Source organism: Peromyscus eremicus, chromosome 9, assembly GCF_949786415.1.
Source record: "Peromyscus eremicus chromosome 9, PerEre_H2_v1, whole genome shotgun sequence".
In the NCBI taxonomy this organism is placed as follows: Eukaryota; Metazoa; Chordata; class Mammalia; order Rodentia; family Cricetidae; genus Peromyscus; species Peromyscus eremicus.
In genome coordinates, this window is record NC_081425.1 from 8,957,882 (window position 1) to 8,985,880 (window position 27,999).

The window sequence follows — 27,999 nt, forward strand, 5'->3', positions numbered from 1 at the left end:
ATAAAATATATGACAAAATAGTACAACAGGCTGGAGGGATAAAGAAGAAAAGTTACACAGTAGAAAGTTTCTTAGGTGGTTTGAAAAGCACTAAACCTACCATTTCATTGTTTAAAAACTGAATATAATAAATCTCAGTTGTATTTTAACCAAAGCTAACCAGCAAATTAACAATGAAAATGTGTAGCAGAAAGTCATTAAAAACAAGACAATTAATTATAATAATTAGGACAAATAAGTAAAAATGATGAAGTATAAAGAAACAGATAAATCAAATATAAAATGTATATAGCAGAATAATAGACTCAAACTTTAAGAATAAAGTGAAATCTTCAAATGTAGGTTATATATTAAGACTCAAAGGCAACAATTGTTCCATGAAGAAAGCTAGGCAGGTGAAATCACTTGGTAAAAAGCCTTATGATCTGAGTTAAATTTCCTGGATCCACATAATAGAAGGAGAGATCTTACTGTTACAAGCTGTCTTCTGACAGGCATAAGTATGCTGTGACACTCCCAACTCCACTCACACAATAAAAATGTGTAAATTAAAAAATTAAAGGTAAGACTACCATACTGATTTTAAAAATAGATTATTTGTACTATATGGGGAAACCTCTTATTTACAAACATAAAAAGAAAGAAAGAATGACAACAGATACAACAAGCATTAGACAAGAAAAACTACCATATCAAATTTGGTCAAAGTACAGTTGAAACAATCAAATTACATAATTTTGATTCATATTAATAAATGGAATACTTCAGCTAAAAACATAAAGCAATGCCAATTTTGCATGCAGCAAGTAATAAAATTTAAAAATATAGACTTTCATGTTATGGCACATACCTGTAATCCCTGCACTCTTCAAGGTGAGGCAGGAGGATTGCTAGTTTGAAGCCACTGTTTAGAGTACATTAAATACCTTATCTCACAATGAAGTAAGGAAGCAGGAAAGAAGAAAAGAGGGGAGGGAAAAACAGAATGGGAAGAGAAAATCTGAACATGGAAGAAAAATAAATTAACAAAAGACAAATCAAAAGGTAAATAAATAATCATAAACATATTTGTATACTCTGTATTTAGTAATGGGGTACAGAATATTGATGGCATGAAGATTTATGAGAAGTACAATTCTCCAGTACAATCTAATTTAATGTGATTTAAAACTCAGCAGACAAGTGTAGGGGTGAGGAACTAGGGTTGTAGTTCAGTTGGTAAGGTACCTGCATATGCCAAGGTGGACCATATTCTGCATCATACAGCAACCATCAAATATCTAATTCTAATGTCATAGGAAAATGTTCTTTGCCAGAAAACATTAAACTTGAAATCAACACTACAAGATTAAATAGAAATGGATACATTTCAAATGACATATAGGCATTTAAAATAAGACTAAAATGACTAAATCAGACTTTGATTTAAAAAATGGATATCCAAATAATGAAGGCTTTCATTAACTATCAGAAAATTTAAAGAACATAACTAGATAAAACAAAACACCACCAAACTGTTGTGGGATATTTATACACTATGTGAGGATGTATTGCTGTGATTGGTGCAATAAAAAGCTGAAAGGCCAATAGCTAGGCAGGAGGTATAGGCCAGATTTCCAGGCAGAGAAAGAATTATGGAGAAAGAAAGGTGGAGTCTCCAGACAGACAAGGAGGAAGCAGAATGGACAGTACAGAGATGACATAGCAATTAAAAAATGCAGGTTAATTTAAGTTATAAGAACTAGTCAGGAACAAGCCTAAGCTAAGGCCAAGCTTTCATAATTAATAGTAAGCCTCTGTGTCATTATTTGCAGGCTGGCAGTCACAAGTACCTCATTTGGAGCCTAACGTGGGGCTCGGATATCTAAACATAGAGTCTGAGAAAGCCAAAAAAAGTTCTGAACAAGGAGCCAGATGTGGCTTCCTAGTCCTACGGTATCTCAGGTGGGATGATGCCCTGCAGCCTACAGAGGCATGCCAACCAGCTGCTGCCTGCAGGCTGGAAACCAGCTGCCAGCACCATGCACTGAGCTGAGCCAAGTAGCAGCTGACACAGCAGTTTACGATTTGTCTCACACCATCACAGAACACTGTGGGCACTTAGTAAAGCCAGGGCCAGACACAGATTACCTCTAAAAAGTTACAGTATGTTTAGAAATGTGCTTAGATACTGAAGAAAGAAAAGAAAATGTGTATAAACAGTCATAAAAAGTAAACAGTTTACAAATAATAAAGTCTTTAAAGAGAGAGTAAATTAATATTAAAAAATAAATAAACCATGTAAAGATGGGAAATGTACAGGGTGTCTTGATCCTGTATGTATTTTATTACTTTGAATTTTGTAAATGCTAATGAATAAAAAACAATAGCTGCTGAGAGATATTGGATTATAGGAACTGCTAAATTAAAACAATATATATTTTAAAAATAACTTCAGAATGGAAGCTAGAAAATATGTTGCATTGGGGGAAAGGTTTTGCTTTTGTTTCCACAGGAAACAAAATCTATGGATTTCTTCAAAATTAACAAATATCAGATTTGACCAGGGGAGACCTCTTGAGGATCTTAGCTACAGACATGAGGGAAAAAAGCCAAAGAAGACTATGGGATAGGTGATGTATATGCTGATACCTCTACATAGGAACAGCTTGGAGACAAGATGAAACATGATAAATCTTGTTGGCTACAGAGCCTTCATGACTTATTACTACAAGCCATCCTTTCATATAGCATGGACAGAGATTTATATTATAGTTTGGCTATGTAGTCTAAATGGACTTAAACAGTTAACAGATGCCATTTACTTGCCCAAACATAAAACAACAACAACAACAATCATCTTTAGCTGAAATGTGCACACCACATATTCCATATTTGTGTTGATACAGCTATGTGTTACCCTTAAAAGTTTATGTTTTCAGAAAAAAAAGAACCAAACACCAATGAGGACAAGTAGTCCAGGTGATCTAGTCCCTCAGAATGTCTCTGTTACAGTGTCCTCAAAATTCTACATCTAAAACAAGTCTCCACATCATTCTTTGTAGACTGGCAGTCCTGGAGATAAAGCACTACTATGCCAAATAGCTAAGATTAAAAGGCAGCCACCTCACAAGAACAAACACATGAGTTAATCACAGATGCTTTGTGTGTGGACCTCACATCTATGTGGGCATGCTGACAGACAAGCATAACTAATTGCAGGACATTTAAGAAATGGAAAAATGCTTTATTGTAAACTATATGTGAGCTAGACCAATGAAATATGATTTTTGTAATGAGTCATTATTTTAGTCCATATCATTTACCTACTATTTCTACTATTTTTTAGTTGCAGGCATGTAATTTTAAAACAATTTGATGAAATAGTGAAAACTATTTTTAAAAATCACTGTTGTGCTTCTGTTTTCTTTAAATCTATCTTCTGAGTTAACATACCATGCATCTACCAGCTTATATCTCCCTGTGGACAGATCTTTAGCCATTCTATAAAGAAAACAAAGGTCAGTGTCTACCCTTACCAGAGCTTATCCCTCTCTCTGTTTCTCAGTAACTGGAATACCATCCATGCAGCAGAGCAAGCAAGAAGTAGCTACTTCTTTCAGACTTTGCATTCATTTTACCCATGGGCTCTGACAATATTTTCTTTCAAAGCAGATCATAGATCTCCCTAGAACTCTCCATATCCACTGTCATAAGCTGATCATTATACCTTCCTGAATCAATCATTTTCACCTGTATTATTTATTTTTTCTACAAAGCCGACACAGGAAACCATTTTTTCCTAAGTAATGTATTTCCTGTTTTTAAAACCCTTTGGTAAGTTTTTAATATATTCAAAATCAAACCAACCCCTTTTTCATGAACCACAAGGCTCTAGGTGAACAGTCTTTACTTCGAGAAAATCAGCTGTCTCCCTGTAGTCTCATGACCACAAATAATCGAATGTCAGTTACAAAGTATTCTCTTGTCTTATCTACAGTAGTCTTACTTCCATGACTCTGAGTTAAACACACACACACACGCACACACACGCACACACATGCACACACACGCACACACACACACACACACATTCACACACACGCACACACACACACACACACACACACACACACACGCAAACATGCACAAACACACACAACTTCTGTCTTCTTTATTTCCAGCACAAAGCTTAGTAGGAATAGCAGTTATCTTAGTAATATATTTTATATCCTCCCATTCCTAATACTATCAATATTCCAGGTTCATAAGAATCCTTGGATAAATACACATATAGTGAACAAATGAATGAATGAGGACTCAATATTCAAAGTATATGTGAATATATGATAAAAGCGATTTGAAATCCTACCAAGCCACAGAGCACACTGATATAGAGAAGACAAAACTTTACCTGTACCCTCTTGGGGTTTTCAGATAATCCTGAGAAATACCTTGACATAAAACAGATTAATAAAAATGAAGAACACAAATTTGATAAAAAGAATTCAATGTTATAATTGGACTAGATAAGTTTATATGATGTAAGAGAATTCTAAGACAGATCCTTAGAACTGGTAAAACACATCTTTATATTACAGTGCACAAAAAGATGACTGTGGATTAGAAAATAAATGATGTAGGAAAGATAAAGGAAAATAGTTGTATTAAAAATATTTATTTGAACAGAATTCATTTGGTCATGCCCCATGACCAAGAATGTTTATTTTGTCATTTTATGAGGAAAGAATCTTTCAAAAAGCTTTTTCGTCATTGTTTGTTGTTGTTGTTGTCTCCATTCATGGAAGAAAGGGGGACTGATACTTGTATCTGTGGCTTCTGAAGTTTCTAGCTCAAATAATCTTGTGCTAACAGGCTATAGTTAAAGACATCTTCATGCTAGAAATAGGACATTTAAAAATCTAACATATTAAGCATTTGCACAACAAAGAGTTGGTTGGAAATTGAAGAATCTATCTTTAAAGTGCAGTTTCTAAAGAATGAAACTTGATCCTTATCACTCACTCTTCACAAAACTCAATTTCAAACAAATCAAGGCCCTCAACATAAGACCTGACACCCTTAAGCTAATGGAGGAGAAAATTCTTGCATTGGCTTTCAAAAAATTCTGGACAGGACCCCATCAGCACAGGCATTAAGACTAGCAAGCATTAAGTGGGATACCATGGAACTAAAAATCTTCTGTGCAACAAGAAAATCACCATTGGGGGGAACAGGAAGCCTGCCTAATGAGAAATAAAAACTATGTACCATCCATTCATTTGACAGTGGTTTAATATATAAAATATACAAGGAACTAAAATAAATTAACACTAAGAAATCAAAGAACATAACTAAAAAGTGTGACATGAAACTAAATAATGAGTAATTAAAGGATGAAATACAAATGGCTGAGAAATATTTTTAAATGTGAAATATCCTTTTCAGTAATGAAAATTTTAATTATATGTATTTTGAGCTTTTATCTTACCCCAGTTAGAGTAGTTAATATAAAATGATAAAAAATGCTGGCATGGATGTGGGGAAAGTGGCACATTCATTCACTACTGGGAGAGTGCAACCTGGTGCAGTCACTATGGAAACCAGCTGGGAAGTTTTTCAAAAAGCTAACACAAGATCTACCAGAGGATTCATCTATACCACTCCTGAGTTCATTCCCAAATGAGTCTATATCTTACTATACAGCTACCTGCTCATAGATCATTGTTGTTCTATTCTCAATAGCCAGGAAATGTAGGCAGTCTAGATGTCTACCAATTGATGAAGGGATATTGAAAATGTGATATATTTACATAAGTGATATTATTTACCTATTTAAAATAGTAAAATTTAAAGGCAAATGGATGAAGCTTAAAACAATCTTTCTGACTTATGCATCCCTAGCCCAGAAAATAAGATTTTATATTTTTTCTCATTTAGATTTGAGTCTTGTTGAGATAATGCGGCACTGGGCTTGGGCCTCAAGGCTTTATAACTAAGAGCCACTTCCTATCTGAAACTCCCTTCCAGATTGTGGATGCAGTAACCAGCCATCTTTTTTTTTCCCGCCTGCTGGATCCAATCAGAAAGTGGTTGATAATTCTCATGGTATTTATATCACTATTGCACCACTTTCCTAGTGCCGGCAGCTACTGTGGAGGTTACCAGAAGAGAAAAGTAATCATTCATCTTACTCAGCAGCGACCCCTGTGAGTTATGACTACTTTGGCAAGACATGACCAGTGGTGCAGTAGTGGTATAAATACCATGAGAACAGTCAACCACTTTCTGATTAGATCCCATTTCACAAAATGAAGCCTATACCTGGCAAAAGATCAGGATATGAACCTGTCGCTAGACAGATAGAAGACCCTACTGAAGAGTCTATTGTTATCATTCTGCTAAATGGACAGAGTATTAAACTGTCGTATCAATATACCAGGAGATCAATGTGTCTCTCAACCATCATCTAAGAAGATTCATTTGCAGTAGATATTAATCAACACAGAGAGCCTCACCTGGCTATGATACAGTGAATAAAAGACTGCAGAATGCTCGGCTGTAAATTATATATATACATCACCTTTCATTCCCCAAAGGCTCAGCAATCATCATAGAAGAGGGGCTGAAGAGAGTCAGTAGATGACTCTAAGGAAAAAAAAAAAAACTTCTTGACACAGCAAGGAAGCTGGACTTATGAACTCCAGCACAGACTAGACTTGTGTATGTTTAAGCTAGACCAAGTCCCTCAGTGGGAAGAGGAGCTGGGCACAAAGTCCTACCCCTTATCAAGGAACTATCGGCAACTGATACATTCTAGAAAAGGAAGAGTGAGTTGTCTTTAAGACAGTAGTGGCTAGTAAGTCACCATGCTCCAGTGGAAGGCCAAGAAGGTATGGGAAGCACAAATTGGACTTGATGGGTAGGCGAGGAATGGATCTGAAAGGAGTCAAGAGAGAAGGTAAAGATGATTAAAACATATTGTAGAAAATTCTACTAAACTATTAAAATATTACTCTAAAAACTAAAATGTCACTACCTTGGTGGCTTAATTATAATAAATGCTTTCTTCTTTCAAGTTGAAGGAATGGTTAACACTAAAAATATGTTTACTGTTAAGCATTGATTTTCCCACAATTTAAATAATACATGGGAATAAAGTCATAGGTTATAGAAATAATGTAACATACAAAGATTATCCAAATAAACCTAACATGTCTGCTTGTCTTCTTAGAAATACGGTATGTCTACTTATACATACTACTATTTAAGTTTTCATTTTTGTCACAGTGGTTTTGCTATTTGTTTTCTGAAGTTTTACCCTTTATTTTCCAGCTTTAATGAAGAAAGCTGAGAACTATCTATCTATCTCATATATGTGTGCAAATATAGGATATATATTACATTTATCTATAAATCATATATCTATCTCATACAATCTATAATATATATATCATCTTTTTTCATAAATAAAGCTGGAAAATATATATCAGATAGAATACAATGATGTGATCTATACAAAGATTATGAAAAGATGATCATATCTATTACCTCACACATTATCATTTGTTGTAGTGTCTACTTAGCAAATTTCAAGTAGCTAATGCAGTAATAACTATGTAACAAGTTTTAAAATTATGGATCATTTTGATATTTATCTGATTGTGTTTAAAGTTTCATTGTAGTCAGTGAGTATATTTTATTTTATAATACTAAATAAAACATGTTATAAAGTATAAAATCAAAGAATAAACAAACCCAACAGAATGGAGCAGCAAGTTAAACTGACTTTGTGTGTTTATGTGTTAGTATGTATCCATTCAACTAACTCCAGAGAGAGACAATGGGTGGATGTCTTTCTTGGTTACTTTCCACTTTGTTTTTGAGACAGAGTCTCTCACTGACCCACAGTACATAAATTCAGGCACACTGGCTGGATATCAAGCCTTTCTCCACCACCCAAATAATACACTTACATCTGTGCATGCCATGCCTAGCTGCTTTACATGAATGCTGGGGACTTAATCTGGATCCTTATATGTGTATCATAAGTATTTTATACGCTGAGCCATCTCCCAACCCTAGAGTACATTTAATATAAAAGAAATGGGTTTTGTTTTCCAAATATTTCATTGCTAGGATTTGCAATTTATGGAATCTGTCTCTTCCGTTATAATCTGACTGTAAATGTGATCTTCATTTAATGTCTCATATGCAGATGGAGCCCCTCTGTGTTTTTGTGTTTTCCTTCCCCCTTAATCAATCAGTATCAGTTTTCACATAAATCAAGCCTTTTAACACAACATTCTTTGTGCATTGTAGCTAATCCAATGACCACAAATATTTGCTTAAGGTAACTAAGCTGATGAGCACACACACTACCCAGATAATAGACTCAATGTCTTGACTGGTAAATTCCAATAAACAAATAATAAACATTCCCAAATTTCAAGAAATCAGCAAGGAAAAATGCACTTAATACATAAGCATGGTTAGTAAATATATTTCCCTTTCTTCATGACTATCTGTATGTCTTTTGCTTAATACTGAGACTATAATTGCATGAGTCGGCTGTTTGAAACCTGGGGCCTATGCAGGGTCCCTTGGCTCGGCCTGGGAGGAGGGGACTGGACCTACCTGGACTGAGTCCACCAGGTTGATCTCAGTCTGTGGGGAAGGCTTTGCCCTGGAGGAGATTGGAATGGGGGGAGGGGTGGGGGGAAGGTGAGGGGGGCGGGAGGGGGGAGAACAAGGGAATCTGTGGCTGATATGTAGAACTGAATTGTATTGCAAAATAAAAATTAAAAAAAAAAAAGAATTCACTAAGAAGCTGAAGCTGTTTTCTACTTAAGTAGTCTTTCACCTACTGAAATAAAATACTTCCCAATCCTGCCTTTGACTCTTTTCCTGGCTTTTGAGATACTTTCTCATACTAGGTTGCCTTGTTCAGCCTTAATATGATGGGAGGTAACAAGTCTTACTGCTATTTTATATGCCATGTTTGGTTGATTTCAAAAGGAAGGCCTGCCCTTTTCTGAATAGAAATGAAGGAGGAGTGGATGGGGGGCAAAGGGGGAGACTGGGAAGAGTAGAGGGAGGAGAACTGTAATCAGAATATAGTAATAAATCACATAAGAAACATAGAATAAAAACCACTTAAATCTGTTAAAGAAAACTACTTCCCAATAAACCTGTCTCATGAAATGCACTTTATTTTTTAACTGTCACATTTTTGGTTATAGGATAGACATTTGTAGATCTTGTCCTTACTTTCTCTACATTCTAACTCTAAAGAGAAACATTAAAGCAAGTGGTTTCTTGTTAAAAATTTAGTGAACTTTTCAATTCACTGGTGTCAGGTTGCTGTTTGACATGAAAAATGAACCTTTCTGGAAACGTATTTCTCACCTTAAAAAAGTAAGTACAGAAACACTGGCTTTCATGCATGTGTACAATATATGTATCTTTTAGATCTCTCACTGGTTCTATTTAGAAATTCAGGAAGTTATGAAGAAAATTGTGATTTTGTAGTAAGTAACTCCAATCCTATCCTGTGCAAATAAACAGCAAAAAAATAGTGTTTTTCCCATCTGGAAGCCTATTTCACAAATTAAATTTACTTAATGCTTAACTCAAATATTCAAAAATCATAACTCTATATAGTTATTCAACTCAAATTTGCATTTCAGTGAAAACTTCATGATAATTACATTAGGAAAAACAAATCAATTTATCAGGAAGGTTAAAAAATCCTACACAATGGCAACAGTTCAAGCATGGATAGAGTGAATGGAACTCCATAACCACAGAGTGATTATTTTGACATGCTCAGCTGTTTAATATCATGCCTGACTACCCTTTTCTGGTTGATGATTTTCCTTTGTAGGATATGGCAGGCCTAAATGAATCTGAACCCTTGTGTATCAAAACCCATTCATTCATTTACTTTGGCTAAAATCCCTTGTGCACTTGGCAACTGTGTCATTTTCTTCTTAAAACGCATTGGACCCTCTATATAATTATATGTAAGCTTCTGAAGCTTTTTAACTGCTAGGAAAAAGCTGGTTAAGGAAGAATGTTAGAAAGAGGGGTGTCATCCGTGTTTAATCATTCATTTATTGATACTACAGTAAAACATATGAGCAAGCAATTTGAGGTTAAACTACTTTTCCAAATGAGCACACAAATCTACAAAATACCTCTGGAGCTAAGAGAGCTAGATAAGAAAATGAATATCTCAGCAATATTGTGTATTGAAATGTCAGGAAATGTTTGTGCTTTTAAAGTATTCATTTGCTTAATTCTTACTGCCTTAGTTACACTTTTCAAATTCAGTGACAGAAAACCATGACCAAGGCAACTTATAAAAGAAAATATTTAATTTGTTTCCAGAGGCTTAGAGTCCATAACCATTATGGAGCAGATCATGGCAGGAGGAACAACAGGAGTCATAGGTCTTCATGCTTTCTAGATGAGATGCATAATTTTTATTCTCCCAGCACCTAAGCTTTTAGGTATCTCTATTTTTGTATTTCTCCATTCTTAGGCACTGTTGAACTCTGTAGCAGTCACTGAGCCTTATGATTATTCCTAATACTTATGAAATGATGCAATCCCTCTTTTGAAGATAAGAAATTATAGGTACAGAATAGTGAACAATAGCAAGAATCACATAATAACTAGCAGAACTATGTAGAGTGCATGAATTTCAAAAATGTATTTGACATTCTATTTTTTCTTAGTCAATCAATCTCAGAGCTCATATAGATTATGCCAATCACAAATATAATCATTTTGTTGGTTTTGTTCTTGTGAATGTCTTAAGATAGAAAAAAAAAACATCTCCTTCAAATGATTTAGGTACAAATTATTTGTTAGATTGAATTTGTATCTAGCTTTGCCAGAATCAGCAATCATAGATATCATTAGATTTTTTTTTTTTAGAGATTTTCAAAGGATGTGATTATACTCCGGTAGAAAAGTTTTAACATTTAAAATATTAATTTGTTATTTTTATGTGTATTTTATGTATATAAGTTCACGTAATTATATGTAGATATATGTAGGTGCTCATGAACATACTATGTTTTCACGTGAAGGTCACATGCCAATGTCATATGTCTTCCACTACTGCTCCTACCTTATGCTTTCTCATGTTTTTATTTACTAACTATAAACATATACAATACATACTAATTTTAGTTGCCTAGAAGGTATATATTTATAGTAAATGATGTATGTTTTTATTTAATATCAATGTGGTTTGTTTATCCCATTTCAAACCATTAAAACTAAAACGGTGCTTGTGGAAAATTAAGATCATCTATTTGAAATTATAACAAATTAACAAGAATTAAAATTTTAATTAATGTCAAATCAAGGTATCTAAAATGGGCTTTTAGAGAAATTATTATATGAAATAGAGAAGTATTTCAGTTTACTTTGTCCTATGACGATGTATATATGCATATGACCAGAATTGTTACAACTACTTTTTTGAAGATATTTGTAAAAAAAAAAAATTGATTTCTTTTTTTTTTTTTTTTTCAGGGCATCATAGAAAAGCAATTTATTCCTTTATAAGCACTTACACAGTTAGTCATGGAGAGTAACAGGCCCGATGCTGAGACAGGTCAACCAAACAACCAAAATGGAGAGGGCATCAAACTATGGTGGTCAAGGACTAACCCCTAGAAAAGCAACTCTTATCAAGGATTAATTTAATTTTAAAAACAAAGACAAACTAGAAATTCACTCTTTCTCAACTTGACAGTTCACCAGTTGTATGACTTTCAGTTAAAAACATACACCTTACAACTTGGTGGTCCCAAGTTTAAAAAAAAAAAAACAAAAACAAAAAACCACACACAACAAAAACCATTTCACAGAAAGGAAAAGAATAATATGGAAACAGCTCAAGAAATACACTAATGAGCAAAAATATAAGGGGAAAGAGGAACGTGTCATCTTAACTAAAGAAACCAAAACTCTGGTTTACATAGGAAAATGTGCATCCTGGAAAGCCAGGTGTGAGGACTTTAAACTCTATGACTTGACTCTCCCCTAATTCCTGAATAAAAACGACATCTTGCAATAGTTATACTCATGGCTCAGACACCTACTTCACTTGGCTCTATTCCTTATCCACTCTGGCCTCTTACTTGAGAATCTGAAAAACTTGGGGATATAGCTTAAGAAGAAAAATAATCACACGTAATATGCCCCATTTCTGAAGATGCTTTAGACCTGGTTTGTTACTAGAAAATTCCTGAAGAAAAATTTAAATATAAGTCTGTGGCTTTGCTGAATTAAGTCCCCCAGTTAAGATTAGAAAACCCCCATGGTTTGGGCTAATAGAATTGTTGGTGGCACCTATTGTAGCCAGAGAGCTGAACAAAGTCTGTGTCTCAAACCAGTGTTCAATCCTTCTAGGGTTCAGAGGACAACAAGGGGAGTCTAAACCACAAGTGCAGACATGTCTAGGATCCTTGTCCTTCTGGATCCACGCTTCCTTCAGGGTCTTCATCATTATAAATGTTCTCTGCCATCTGCCACACTTGCATGATATTGTCTTCTGATACAGAACAAATCACCCAAGGTTCATTGGGATTCCAGGAAAAATCAGATATCTTGGCAGTGTGACCACCATGAATAAACAACAACTCCGGTGGGCCATCTTCTGCATCTTCTGGGGACTGTTCTTCTCCAATTTTACTTAAATCCCATTGCTGTGGGATGTATGGCAAATGTGTTGCTAATTAATCAATAAAACACTGATTGGCCGTTGGCTAGGCAGGAAGTATAGGCGGGGCATTGAGGAGAATAAAGCTGGGAAGTGGAAAGCTGAGTCAGAGAGACACTGCCAGCCGCCACCATGACAAGCCGCATGTGAAGATGCCGGTAAGCCACGAGCCATGTGGCAAGGTATAAATTAATGGAAATGGATTAATTTAAGCTATAAGAACAGTTAGCAAGAAGCCTGCCACGGCCATACAGTTTGAAAGCAACATAAGTCTCTGTGTTTACTTGGTCGGGTCTGAGAGGCTGTGGGACTGGCAGGTGAAAGAGATTTGCCCTGACTGTGGGCCAGGCAGGAAAACTCTAGCTACATCCCATACATTCAGCCTATGATCAGTACCACTAGAAGCCAAAATAGTCTCATTGTGAGGTGACCACTGAACTTGGAATATTTCATCCTTATGTGATTCAAAGGAATGCAACTTGAGTTTCAGATTTCTCAGATCCCACAAGGCAACAGTCTTGTCAGCTGATCCTGTGGCAAGAATGAACTCACTATAAGGATTGAAAGACAGGCAGTTCACTTCAGCAGTGTGAGCATCGACCGAGTGGCTTGGCTTGGAAGTATTGTTTGAACGAGTATCCCAAATCATAAGTTTCTGGTCATCAGCAACTGACCCAAACAGAGACTCATGGAGCAGATGCCAGGAAACGTCCTCTACTACTGCTGTATGCCCTGTAAAGATGGTCTTTGCATCCACCACTTTTCCTTCTTTTGGAACTGCACTGATGTCCCATAGGCAGATGGTATGGTCATCTGAAGCACTAAGTAAGTGCCCGCTGAGATTTGGATTCCAAGAAAGACCATAACCTTCTTTCTGATGTCCACGGAGACGCAAATCTGGGTTGCACTCTCCAGAAGGGTCTGGTTTAGAAGGATGCTTTGTGTAGTCGAAAACAAGCACATCACTGGATGGAGTCTTGGTTGCAATGATGCAAGGGTTCTGGGGCATGTACCGAGCCCTGTTTACTTCTCCTTCATGGTTAATCTTGATTTCGATTTCAATTTTCCCACTGACAGAGCCAAAACCTCCAAATTCTCCTTTTTCACTGTCATAGTGTGATGCATCAAACTGAGCATCATCATTAGGGAGCTGGACACTGGCTATCACCAGGTGGTTTTGTTCATCAGATGTGTGTGTTCCCAGGACAAGCCGATGAATGCTGAAATCTTTCCCTTCAGGCCTGGTTACATCTGGAAGCCACTGGGCAGTTAAACTGGGCCACTCCAGGGCATGGGTCATCACCAAATCATAAAGAAAAGGGGTGTTCTTCTTCCATATTTTGTACTCCTCGTTGATCACACGTTCTTCCACCGCGTCGTCAAAGGCAGCTTCCTTGTCAGCCATGGTGGCAGAAGAGCCGGGAGGGGTTGGGAGGAGATCCCGGGGTCGTGCGTTGCAGGAGGGGCGGGGAAGCGACGGGCCAAAATTGATTTCTTAAGGTGCAGTAACTGCTAAACATAGCTAGCCAACTCCAACTCAACAGTTCTTGAAATAGCTCTGAACAAGTACTGAGAGATTCTCATGATTTGGATAGTTTCATATCCCACTAATATTACACATGATTAAGAGATTTTACAAGCCAGAATGAAAAGACAAGACAAGCACACCTTAATTAGTTATTGGTACCAAGTAATCCTTCCAGAATATTGATATTGGTACCAAGTGATCAGGTCTGAAATCATACACATACATATATGTGTGCGTATGTACAACCAATAGTAAACAGACACCACAAGTTGTATTTATATATTTTCTGTTATGTATATTTATATTTAATACATATATCTGTTTATTTGTGCTACTTACATATTTGTTTAAATATATGTATATTTGTGTTACCTATATATAATTGTGAGATGTGTGTGTGTGTGTGTGTGTGTGTGAGTAACAAATTAAAAGAGACCTTAAACTTTAAAAGAAGTAAAGGAGGCATGGCAAGAGTTGCAGGTAAAAAAGGAAGGGGAAATGATATATTTTTTATTTATTTTATTGATTTATTTTACATCCCAGTCAGTTTTACCTCTCTCTTCTCCTCCCAGTCTTTCCCCCTGAAACTTTTGTTCCCACCCCAATACACTTCTTCTCCATTTCATTTAAAAAAATGAAAAAAAATTAAAAAAACTATAAACATTGAAATATAGTTACAATCAAGATATCTTACTAACATTGTAGATGCCATAATTTCAAGACAACTAGACTTAATGTGCTGAGGATTTACAGCATCAATGCTGGTTGAAAGCTTAGAAATGGTTATGTGGAGTTACGTTGAATGTTAAAATTTTCTATTAAAAATTATTGATAACCCATTATGTGATTAGCACTGTGCTCACACTTCCAAAGTTGAGTATTGTTTTTATCAATCATTACTTCAGATTGAGGTAAAAAAAATACAAAATTTGCATCAACATTTTAGTTTGCCTATGGTAATGCATGAAATACTGTGTCAGCTGACTTCCCTGAACCACATAGCCAGCTCCTGCACTTTCTTAATTCACTTTGTCAAAGCTCTGCACTTTGAACGTGTGCTAAGCAACGAACTAGTTGCTTCAATAGCATGATTTGGTATATCCTCAAAGAATGCAAATTCAGCCTGTTAGTCCCTGAAAGACAGCTAGGAAGGCACATCATTTTTCTAAGATGAGATGCAAAGCAAAGCGTTTAACTTACTCTATTGGTCACACCACACACTCACCAGTCATTGCCTTTGTGTACTTAGAACTAACTGAGAGTTTCATGTTATGGTCTAAAGGAAGGCTCTCAGACCATTTTTGCTCTTAAAGGTCTATTCGTTGGAGTACCTGATCCCATGTAACCATTCTATAATGAAAAGTGATTGTAAACTAAATCTGCACAAAAGAAAAGTCTGGATGAAGGCAGTTTATAATGGAATTTATTTCAAGCACTATTTTGACAATGCAAAATTAGTAATGCACCAGTAATTTTTGATTAACACATAGATCTTTCAAATCACTGACCCTACCCCAAATGTATATAAATTTAAATCTACCTTTAAGAAAATGTACATATGATGCAGAAGGAAGATTTTGGCACTTATGATCACCTATAAAATATGGTTAGTGATTGTCCCTTCCACTCCAAGTGAAACCTGAGAATTCCAAGTCTGCCATTGGGATACTAGCAATCAAGGGAAACTGGCCTTGCTGGATCCATCTCATTTAACTGTGTAAGCTGTGTGGACCTACTATGTAAGACAGAGCAAAGGAGTGTCCACGGAGTAAATCCAATCCTTGCTTACAGCTATGCACTGAAGAGAGTGCTCTGCACACCCTGCTTCTCATGGGCAATAAAATATGTGCAGCATCCAAAGAATTAGCCCACTCATAGACCTAGGGGGAAATAATTCATCCAAGAAAAAAATAAACATTGACTTGGAAGAAAGACAAAGGCCTTGAGCATTGTCTTGGAATCCTCACAATTTGAAATGTGAAATTAAGACACATAAAGTTCATGTTCAATAAGTGAAAACTCATTCATTATGTTATATTCATCCAGTGCATGATGACTTCATGGGATTCAGGGGGAAATGTCTGCTGCCATTTGACAATGTGGTTTTAGAAAGAAAGTATAAAGACAAGATAAATCAGGGTAAGCTGTGTGTCACTTTTCTTCTTCCTGCCCATCAGTCTTCCACAGGCTGATCTGCATTGTTCAAGAGAAAGGAGGAAGGTCATTTACTCTTTCATGTCCAAAACCACCAGTTCAGGAGTTAACCACTCAAGTCCTCCATTTTCATACATCGAATATGGTGAATCAGAGCAAGAATGGAGAATTTCAGACGTCACCAGCAATAGAGTACTTAATAAACTAGTTATAATATACCTGTGTGAAAATTTTATAGAGGGCAATTGGAGAATAAGATATTGTTCCCATCTGTTAGCAAAACTTTTCATCTGTGCTCAGCTAAAGTCTTCATCAGGAGTCTGTTGATCCAGCATAGACATGTGTGAATGGAAAGCAACCTCGTTTCCATCATGCTGCCCTTCTATTGACCATTCACATTAATCTTTGTAATTGTTACCAGCTATTAGACTTCCAATCAGAGTCCACACTGATGGGGAGGCAGGCCTATCCTTCTGAGACAATTGTCACCACTGAACCCAAACCTCTATGTTGTTTTCCTACGAATTTCAAGGATATGTCTGTCTCTGCCACCTGACACTTTACCCATCTTTTTGTATGTGGGTGCTAAGAATTTCAAATCAGGTCCTCATGCTTGCATGGAAGGCACACTGGCACCCTACTCATTTTCTTAGCCATTAAGGGGTACAATATTTAACATCACTATTCCTCAGAATTTCCTATCCTTGATGTTAATTGTTGTTGGTATTAATCAATAATGTTTTATTAGTATTTGTTATGACTAATAAAAAGAACTTGTGTAAAAGGTCATCTCAACACTGAATATACATGCATGCACACATATACACAGAGATCACAAGGACAACTTTTATTAAAATAGCAATAACATTCTAGCAAGAGCTAACTGTATTCGTACGACTTAGTAGAGGACATGACCTGGAGTGAAAAATCAGAAGGACTTACTGTTTCCAATTGTGTAACTGCCTACAGTGTGCAATAGTATTTCACACTAAACCATTTGGTCATATTTTTAATTAGAAATGTCTCTCTTCATTTAGAGAACAATTTTCACTCCTTTACCCTCAAGAGCTTATAACTTCTATTAAAGAAGCTTTATATAGAAACCATCCATTCAGCAGAAGTAAATATGTCACACCAATTTCTACTTAGATAAATAAAATTTTAATATGATGTGAAGATTTAGTGAGGAAATACATTTTCCAACACTGACTTGGTTTTCTACCATTCCCATGCTCATCTTTTCTTCTAACTTAGCAGCGAGTTTCTAGTTTTATCCATCAGTGTTGTTGCCATCAACTGTGTGGCCTCAGTGTGGAAATCATATTAATTTTGTAAACGTGTGATTTGGCAGAAAATTAATACCTGAAAGAATTCTGCTTTCTGTCTGTTAACATTTAAAAATGTTAACAAAAATCCTACCTCAGAATCAAAGTTTGTTACTTCTGATACAGCTTTTTAAACAAGCTGAAACTAAGTAAATTCAACAGAGAGGATTAAAGCCATTAATATAGTTTGAAAGTGAAGACTAGTCATCTGCATTTTCTAGTTTGAATTCCTGTTCACTCCATTTGTACATAAATAATACTTACCTCTGTGCACATTTGAAAATATATAAACAGATATATGCATACACACACAGTTTCCAATTTTAATATTACTTTATTTTCACATATTCATGGTATTCTAAACCAGTGGTTCTTAACTAATTCTTTCTAATGTTGCAATCCTTTAATGCAGTTCCTCATGTTTTGGTTAGCCCAGCCATAAAATTATTGTCATTGTTACATCATAACTGTAATTTTGCTGCTGTAATGAATCATAATGTAAATATTTTTGGAGACAGAAGTTTGTCAGAAGGATCAGGTTGAGAGCCACTGTTGATAAAACTATTGAGACAGATATGGGGTTGTAAAGAAACTACCCTCTTGTGGCCATTTAAAATTCCTTGAGTTTTTGCATGCTTATTGAGTGTTGTTAATTAACTCATGAGTAAGTATTGAAGCAGGGTCTCAAATGAGTCCATGTGCCACTAAGGAAAAATAAGAGTAGAGATAGTAGTGAGAATGTTGGCTATAGCTATACCATTTGAGGTCAAGTCCTATCCCTACTATTTACAAGTATGCCATTTTCTGATTTTTTTGTGCTTTTTTTGTCTACTTCTTTCAGTAAGGATAACTATTTCATAAGTGATTGCATATCAAGTATACCTAGAAGAATAATTATACTAGATATATATTAAGAACTAAAATGACCAAAGATAACAGAACATAGAGTCAAAGGTTCCAGGTGGGCACCCGCTCAACTTCTCCATGTTCAATGAGTTGTATGGATGTTGTCCTCAGCAATGGGGCCCTGCAGTTAGTTTGTGGAGAGCAACTTAGTATCAACCTGGGTTGTTCAGCGCTTTCCATGTGACCCCCTTGGCCAACAACTCCAGTAAATTAAACCAGTACTGTCTCTGGAATACATGTTTGGCTACAAGGAATGTCCAGTTGAGATTTGGCATCACCCACTGCTAGGAGTCCTCATTAGTACTTCATATATTCCAGGTGGTTCCCATACCACCCCGTAATGTCACCCAATTCCAGCCATCTCTCCCTGCACTCTTCCTCTCCATTACCCAACCACTGATCCCTCCTGCTGCCATCCATACCTGCCCCCAGCCCACACATAAAATCTATTCTATATCCCCTTTCCAGAGAGATCCATTTATCTCTCCCAGACCCCTCCTCTTAAACTAATCTCTCTCAGTCTATGGATTGTAGCTTGGTTATCATTTACTTAAATATCTACTTATAAGTGAATACAGACCACATTTACCTTTATGAGTCTAGGATAACTCACTCAGAATGTTTTCTTTTAGTCCCATTCATTTGCTGGCAAATTTCTTAATGTCATTTTTTTTAACAGCTTAGTAATATTCCATTGTGTAAACGTACCACATTTTATTTCTCCACCCTCCTATTCAGGGACATCTAGGTTGTTTCCAGATTTTTATTCTCATAAATAAATCACAATAAACATGGTTGCACATGTGTCGTTGTGGTAGGATAGAGCCTCCTTGGGGTGTATGCCCAATAGTGGCATTAAATTAAATATATTTCCAACTTTCTGAGGAACTACCATGTTGATTTCCATAGTGACTGTCAAACTTGCATTCCCACCAGCAAGTGGAAAAGTGTCCCCCTTGCTCCACATCCTTACCAGCATGAGCTGTCACTTGTGCTATTGATCTTAGCTATTGTGACAGGTGTAAGATGAAATCTCAAAGTAGTTTTGATTCTCATGACTAGTCATCCCTGATGACTAAGGGTGTTGAACGTGCCTTTGTTTATTGGCTATTTGAGTTTCCTATATTGAGAATTCTCTGTTTAGATCTGCATAGGTGATTGGAAAAGATGCAGAGACCCATAGTCAGACATTCTGTGGAAAGAGAAGCTAAATTGGAGGCTTCCATCAAATCCCTCTGCTCAGAGCTCAGGGAATCCTACGGAAGAGGAGGCAGAAAGATTTGAAGAGTCAGAAGGGATGGAGGATACTAGGAGCACAAGGCCCTCTGAATCAACAAAGTGAGGTGCATGTGAGCTCAGAGACTGAAGCAGCAAGCACAGGGCCTACATGGGTCTACATCAGGACTTCTAGGTGTATATTATAGTATTAGCTTAGTGTTTTCATGAGATTACTGACTATGACAATGAGTGGGTCTCTGACTCTTGTGCCTGCTCTTGGGAAATATTCCTCCTGTTGGGTTGTCTTGAAAAACTTCAATATAATAGTTTTGGTTTCATCTTATTTTATTTTATGATGTGTGTTTGGCATTAGAAGCCCTTTCTTTTCTCACAAAATACAGAAATGGAATGGATCTGGATGGGAGGAGATATGGGGAAGAATTGGGAGAGGTAGATGGAGGGAAAACTATAATCAGGATGTATTGTATGAGAAAAGAATCTATTTTCAATAAAAAAGAACATTATTCATTAGCACCAATAAAACATAGCTCTGAATGCTATAGCAAACATCATCTTATTACACTCTTCTACCCCAAGAGCTCACTATCATTATTCTACTTTCATTTAATTCATTTATTGATTTTATTTTGCAGTAAAGGAGATTGAACCTAGAGGCTTGAACATGGTAGGCAACCATTCTACCACTAGGATATACCTCCAGCCATCATTGTAATTTCGAAGATGAAAAAACTAGAGTTCAAAGATATTAGTGATTTGTCCAAATTCATACAATGATTAATATGTAGCCCTGGAATCTGAGTAGTCCTGTTGAATGCTCATATTCTAAACCAAGCACTTAGCACAGACAACAAAACAAGAGTTTCCTAGGGAATTTAAACAAAAATGACATAAAAATTCCCTTCATTAGATATTAAACAAAAGCATGACTCATCCAGGAAGTGGAAGAATAAGCACATTCCATCCAGTGCTGGTGGGAGGCAGCACTCCAGACAGTGAAATATCTTATAGATTTAATTATGAGGAAAACGTTCTGAGTATCTTATATAAAAGACATAACAAAGGTTACAGAATCAATGGTTCCAATACCTATGAGATTAATGGAATCTAGACTTTGAGTGTCTTTCTGTGTAGTCCACACAGCCTTTTGCTTGGAGATTTTATATGTGTGTGTGTGTGTGTGTGTGTGTGTGTGTGTGTGTGTGTGTGTGTATAATTTTTTAAGTTGAGGCAGATATAAATCAACATAATCCTTACAATGGTTCATTTACTTTATACCTCCTAAGTGGTATCAAAATTTTACAAGGCTAATGTCCTGCTATTTTCTTTTGTAATAAATACTCTTACAAAGCAGTTGATTTTGGCTTGCATGGCCAGACAGACACAGTTCATCAAGGCAGGGAAGACCTGCCAGTAGGCAGAGAAACTACGGTGGCAGGAAGAAAAAGGTGGCTTGTTACCGCATCCACAGTCTGGAAGGGAGGTTCAGAGAGAAAATGGCGTTTAGTTATAAAACCTTGAGGCCCAAGTCCAGTGACCCATTCTCTCAAACAAGACTCCATTCCCTAACAGCTCCACACCCTTCCCAAATAATGCCACGTGCTAAGGGCAAATGTTTAAATGTGTGAACACATTCCACATTCAAACCAGAAGAGCAAAACAGAGATCCCTATTGCCTGGGAAGTGGGGTTGATAATGACAATAGAGTATTACACTAAAAATGAGATGATATTTCTTCCCACACTGAAATAAATACTACACTTCTTAGCATAACTTCATTCAAAAATAGCACTAGGCTGGCCTCTGACTCGCTGCTTTTGTTCCTGAGGTTGATTTAAGTAATTTGTCTTCCCATTTTCTTAGGCTGAATTTCAATGGTTATACTAAATTCCACACTGGCTTTCTGTTGGTCTTTGACTGTCCAAATTATAAAATGGGACAGTTATCGATTATATATTTCTGTTAACTCATATACAAACTAAGAGAAGCTTCATCTTGTAGTGTCTCTTCATATATTTTGGTGCTTATGAAGGAAATTTATGAACAAAATTTGCTTTCATAATTTTCTTTGTGATAATCTTCTTTTAAAACTTACTTATTGAGTATCACTCTTTTATAACATTTTAGAGGCAGACTTTGTATTTCAGAATGTTTTCATCTTTGAAAACTTGACTGTTAATATTTACAGCTGAATTTAACTATATTTATAGTAATAGTAATATGTGATAGTCAATTTCAGTTCATAGATGATATTTTGTCATTTCAATTCATAAAACACAAGGAGATGAGTTTTCTTCATTTTTACAATTAAATTTGTAAGAAAAGCAGTCAGTCAATATCAAGGTAATGAGCAATAAGACACATTGAAATTAAAAGCTAAACTGTTAGTATCTAAAATGTTCTTGTAGGGGCTGAAGAGATACCTCAGTGATTAACAGTGAGACAATTTTTCCAGAGGATTCCAGTTTGGTTCTCAGCACCCATACAGGAAAGTTCACAACCTTCTGAGCTCCAGGAGATCAGTCATCATCTGTTGAATCTGAGGGTGCCTGTATTCACACATGCAGATAGCACACCCCACCCACACACGAGCACACAAATACATATAATTTTAAAAACAAATAAATAGGGTCTGTGCAGATGGCTAAGCTCTTCCATAAGACCTCAGTTTGCTTCCAAGCATTCACATTAGGTGCCTTACGACTGCCTGTTCCTTCAGCTCCAGAGTATCAAACACCCTCTTCTGGTCTCTGTGTACACTCCCACATACATGGCCTATATTCACACAAATACACACACACATATATATAACTAAAAACAATGAAAGGTAAATAAAACATAAAATAGATCTTAAAATGCTCTTTGCTTATAAACTATGTGTCAGGTTTATGAGTACTAGGGATAAAATGCAGTAACAAGTACCTGGCAATCATTTGTGTTCTTATGGAGCTAAGTACCATCTGGTGCACCTTCTTAATATTTCTTCCTCAAACACCATAATAAGCAGTACCATTGACATACCATATGTCTCTCCTGGATGATGATAACTTATTAAAAGGAAGAACCAAACCATACCTGACATGTGTACTAACAAGATACACTCAAATTGCTTATTCTCCATGGCACAGATAATTTTCATTGATTCCAAAGCTTCATTATTTCCTGATATTTAATATGTATTTGTAACTACAGTATTATCCTATTCTATTCTAATATACATTCACCAATGTAGCCTGATAATATTGAACAAAGCTTAATCAAGAGAGACATGTTATCAAGTTAAATAAATGGTTCTCTATTATTAAAATATGATTTATTTTCTCTAACATATATCTTATGAATTTAGAGATATTTTATACTATTAAAATATCTTTTTTAGAGAAATGATTTAGTCATTTGATTTTTATTTTGTAAAAACAAAGTTAAAAACAAATTCTTGCCGGGCGGTGGTGGCGCACGCTTTTAATCCCAGCACTTGGGAGGCAGAGCCAGGCTGATCTCTGTGAGTTCAAGGCCAGCCCTGACTACAGAGCGAGTTCCAGGAAAGGCGCAAAGCTACACAGAGAAACCCTGTCTCGAAAAACCAAAACAAACAAACAAACAAAAAACAAACAAACAAAAACAAATTCTTGCCCCAAAAGGCTTGTAAACTTAGCATGAGTCATTGATGTGCACCAAACTGAATGCATAGAATAGAGATGTTCAATGGATATCCATTTAGTGAATGAGTGACCACCTACCATGGTATCTCAATTAATGCCAAGTTTCTTTTTAAGTTCTACTTTGACATGTTACATGTCATCTTAAACTAATAATGTCAGGAATGAAATTGCAAGGCTCTAGATCAATTCGATTGTCCTATCATGCAGTAAGGAATTGCTGACTCCGACTCCAAGGCAAGACCTGTGTTCAGCTCTGTAATGCTAAGGGAAACAAAACACCACCTCCTGGACTCCTGAAGAACAAAATATAAACGTAGAATTGTGATCAAAACTGTGACAGGAGTAAGTTGAATTTTATTTTAATAAAACAAAACTATCAATATAATTTTAGCTGAAGTGTTCTTAGTATTTTTTGTCCCTTTTCTCATTCTCGTGATTGCAACAGTGGCAATTATACACCAAGAATTATGAGAATTTGTCTATGCAGAGATGATAGATGAAGTCTGAAATGCCATAGTACTTTAATCAGTGCTTCTTTTAAAAGGGTTGTGAAGCAAAATTAAAAGTAGTTGAATACTAATAAATTATAGAGTAAAAAACAGAAAATAAAAATGAAGCACAACTGATCAGTAATGACATACCAACTGGAAACATGCTGTAACTTAGAAGATTTTCAGTGCCTGAAAGTTCAAAACTACTTGAAAACTCACCAGAAACAATTAGCAGGAGGCATCAAGAAGAAAGAGTCTAAGTGTCATAGTAACACTCAGGGAATGGTCTTACTATTTCTCTTTAGTAAATGGAGGCAAGGCAATCTGAAAATTTCAAGTTTCCAGATTTGAATCCTCAGTCTGAATAAAAATGGAACTATGAACACTAAAAACTGCAACAACATATAGTAATAGTAAATAATATTAGCAGCTAAAAATTAAGATATAGTTATGCTAAAATAAATATTGTGAACTTGCTTACACTTACATTTTAGCATTAAGTGGATTCTCCTAGAGCAGTGGCATTAGCGTGGTATGAACAGACGAAGTGGTGCTAGAGTTAAACCACCGGGTACATGCTCAAAGACTTGAAACAATAACACAAATAGGGCAGAGAACCCAAGTTCTTATCCTCATCAAACTTCATGCCCATGTGTGATGGCTAGCTTTATGCCCACTTGACATAAGCGAGAGTCTTCTACAAAGGGAGAAATTCAATTGAAAAAAAATGCTTCCATAAGTTCTGACTGTAGAGCATTTCCTTAATTAGTGATTGAAGGGGAGGGCCCTGCCCATTGTTTGTCCCAAGATCTATAAAGAAGGAGGCTAAGAAAACCATGAGGAAGAAGTCATTAGACAGCATCCCCTGTGGCCTCTTCATTAATTCCTGACTCCCTGTTCCTGCCCTGTTAGAGTTCCTGTCCTAACTTCCTTCAGGGATAGATTTCTGTGTGGAGTGTAAGTGTAAGCTACATAAATAAACCTTTTCCTCCCAATTTGCTTTTGTTCATGGTGTGTTATCATAGCAAAAGTAATCTTAACTAGGACAAAACTTTGCAATCAAGGAGAAACTCTGGTATTTTAGGGAGTACCTTCCCTTCATTCAAGGGGCTCTGGGACTGCAAACTGGCTCAGGTCTAGATAGTGGTTCACAGGCCAGGATTCTCTATTGCCATGATCTAATGTAGACTTTCTTTTGTTTGTTTGAGACTTTTTCTACTTATGCTGGTCAAACAAAAATGTAGTAGGCTTCTTATTCATTTCATAACTGTAGACTTCATGACTGATTAGCTAGTACCAAAGGTCCACATGAGTTATGCCATCATAAAATTCACTTGCCTGTGCTTCCCATTACAGGTCAGGCCGTTATGGGCATTGCTTTGCTGTGCTGACCATTAAAATAACTATGGTCACCTTGCCTGTGGTGATTCAGGGCTGCCACCTGGCCCCTGCTACTTCAGGGCCCAATTAAACCCGTGGCATTTAATTCATCCAACTGGGCAACAGCATCTCCAATTGTAAGGTCTGGCACACCATCATACAGAGTAAACTGGAGAAATGCTTTCATTTCCAACGAAAAGTCCAGGTAATTGCAAAGCTGGCTTATAACTGTGTTCTAAGGTACCATGCCAAGCTGTGAAACTGATTCAAAGATTCAAGATTTTGAGTTTAATTTAGTTTCTCACCTTGCCTGCCACATCAACAAACTCCAGGATTTGGATTCTGGAACTACACTTTCAGATTAGAGAGGATGGGATTAACAGAAAGGCTCATCTCGTCCAACAGTGACATCTGCTGTTCATTTACTAGGCTCACAGAGGCTGCAATGCTCTGAAGATCAGTGATAGGGTGGCACTGTGTAAATCACATTTACATTAGAGGGAAATACTCAGAAATAAGGGGCAAAAGTAAAGCTCCAAAGTTGCTAAGCTTTGACATTATCCAGATAAAAATATCATATTTTGTTATTATTGAAGTTATGCTTTACATATTTGTTGTTTAAAGATTACACCAAACCAGACAGCAAATGAAACTTTCAGAGCAGAGGTAGATGTAGAAACATATGGATTTTTTGGTTAATTTAAATACTGTACTCCCATTATTCAAATATATGCAAGGATTTGTATATTTCCATGGTAGCATCTTTGTTCTGAGTCATCTCAAAAAAAATGGGTGAAATAAAACATTGAACTATAAACATTGTTTTCATGGAAACCACCAGAAAAGAATCATAGCTAGCATCAAGTTATATAACAGAAAGTACTGGACTGAGCTGGAGTAACATGAAAGCTAGGTTTCTCAGCAACAAACATGGCAAAAATTAGGTCCAGGTGGTTTTGCAATACTGGAAACTCACGAACAAATCTACGGACAAAGCACATATCCCCCATACAAAGTCAGAAACATGAAGTCAGAGTGTGGTACTGTAGTGGGTAGCCATTCCAGCTTTGATCTGGAAGTTCCAACCCCCATTGAGGCTTCGGTAACTGTCACGCCTACAAGGCGGGGCCAAGGGAGGACCCTGAAGGCCTGAGATCCAGATGCGCTGCCTCTCTCTGTTCCTGGACCCTGGATGGTGAAGATAGACTGAATAGAGTTCTCCAGAGAACACCACTGGACTGCGACACACCTTCCCCAGACCCTGCAACCTACCTATCCCTTCATTTGTAAGTTACGCCACTAAATAAACCTCCCTTTTAACTACGTGGAGTGGCCTTAATAATTTCACCAGTATGGTACAATGAGGACAGGCGCTGGGTAACAAGAGATACCCTTCCAAACTGGAAATCCTACAGAACATACTTGTCAAACAGGTATCCTAAAAGCAGGGGAAGGCAAGAATTGTCTCACATAAGGCACAATGGTGGTAAGGAGAGTAAAAGGTAGAGGATGGAATTCTAAACCAGGGACGGTTCTGGGAAGCAGGACAAAAGCAGGTTCACAGAGTTCAAAAAACGATACAATAATTTTATGGTAGCAAATATTAAGAGTGCCCTTGAGCTGTGAATACTTTCTCACCTCACAGAGAAAATCTCGGCTTTCTGGTTCGTAAATATTGAAATAGGAATCTTAAAAGGTCTTATTAATAAAATCATGGAGCCAAATATAGGGGTGAAAGCCTTAGAACAGGGAAACAGGGAAAGCCACCAGCCAACCTTACCTCACCAACTCTGCAGCTTCCAAATGCGAGCTACTTCCTGTCTACCCATGCCTTTATTGCTTTTCTGTTCTGCCCTCTCATTGGCTCTCAGCCCAGCTACCTCACTTCCTCTTCCTACACAGCTCTGTCACTTTCTGTCTGTCTGTATAGACCTTCAGGTCTCTATGGTTGGTACTGGGATTAAAGGCGTGTGTCACCACACTTGGCTCTGTTTCCTACTGTGGCCTTGAACACGCAGAGAACCTGCCTGCTAAGGGATTAAGGGCATGGGGTGCCTGACTTCTTGTTTACTTAAAATGGCTGGCCTTTCCCCTCCCCTCCCCCCCCCATCTCCAGGCAAGCTTTATTTATTAACATACAAATGAAATATCACCACATTTCAGTACAAATAAAATATACTACAAAAGATAGCCACTGCTTACAACTGACAAGCACTAAAGAGTTGACTTAGAAGCCATGTAAACATAGTATAAAACAATATAAATAGGAACATAACAACACTAAAACCCCAGAAATGTACTGCTATGAAACAGATGAGAAATTTTGTGCACTCTATCATAAAATTTAAGAATACAGTAAAATATAAATAGACCTTAAAGCAACAAGTAAGATTGTAGAGAGGAGAGAGAATTTGAAATAAAAAGGTGGAATTCATGAAGGAAATAAAATTTAAGGGAAAATTCATTTCACTAAATGATAAATAATAAAGACAATAGCATTGAAGAGATGGCTCAGCACTTAAGCTCAAAAAGTAAAGCAAGCCTAAGGAAGAAAGTTTGAACCCTGAAACCCACACAAGAACCCAGACACAGCGGT

The 27,999-nt window shown here is 36.6% G+C and overlaps 2 protein-coding genes across 2 annotated transcripts in view; both read right to left on the reverse strand.

Annotated features, from left to right (window-relative positions):
- Positions 1–27,999, reverse strand: part of Gpc5 (glypican 5) — a 646,525-nt gene that overhangs the window by 158,930 nt on the left and 459,596 nt on the right. The gene's annotated exons all lie outside the window — the stretch shown is intronic.
- Positions 11,628–14,197, reverse strand: LOC131919151 (histone-binding protein RBBP4-like). The gene is made up of 2 exons (XM_059273219.1): positions 13,098–14,197; positions 11,628–12,707 (listed from the first exon to the last, which is right to left on the reverse strand). The coding sequence occupies exons 1-2, from the start codon at positions 14,124–14,126 to the stop codon at positions 12,459–12,461; spliced, it is 1,278 nt and encodes a 425-aa protein (XP_059129202.1). The 5' UTR covers positions 14,127–14,197; the 3' UTR covers positions 11,628–12,458.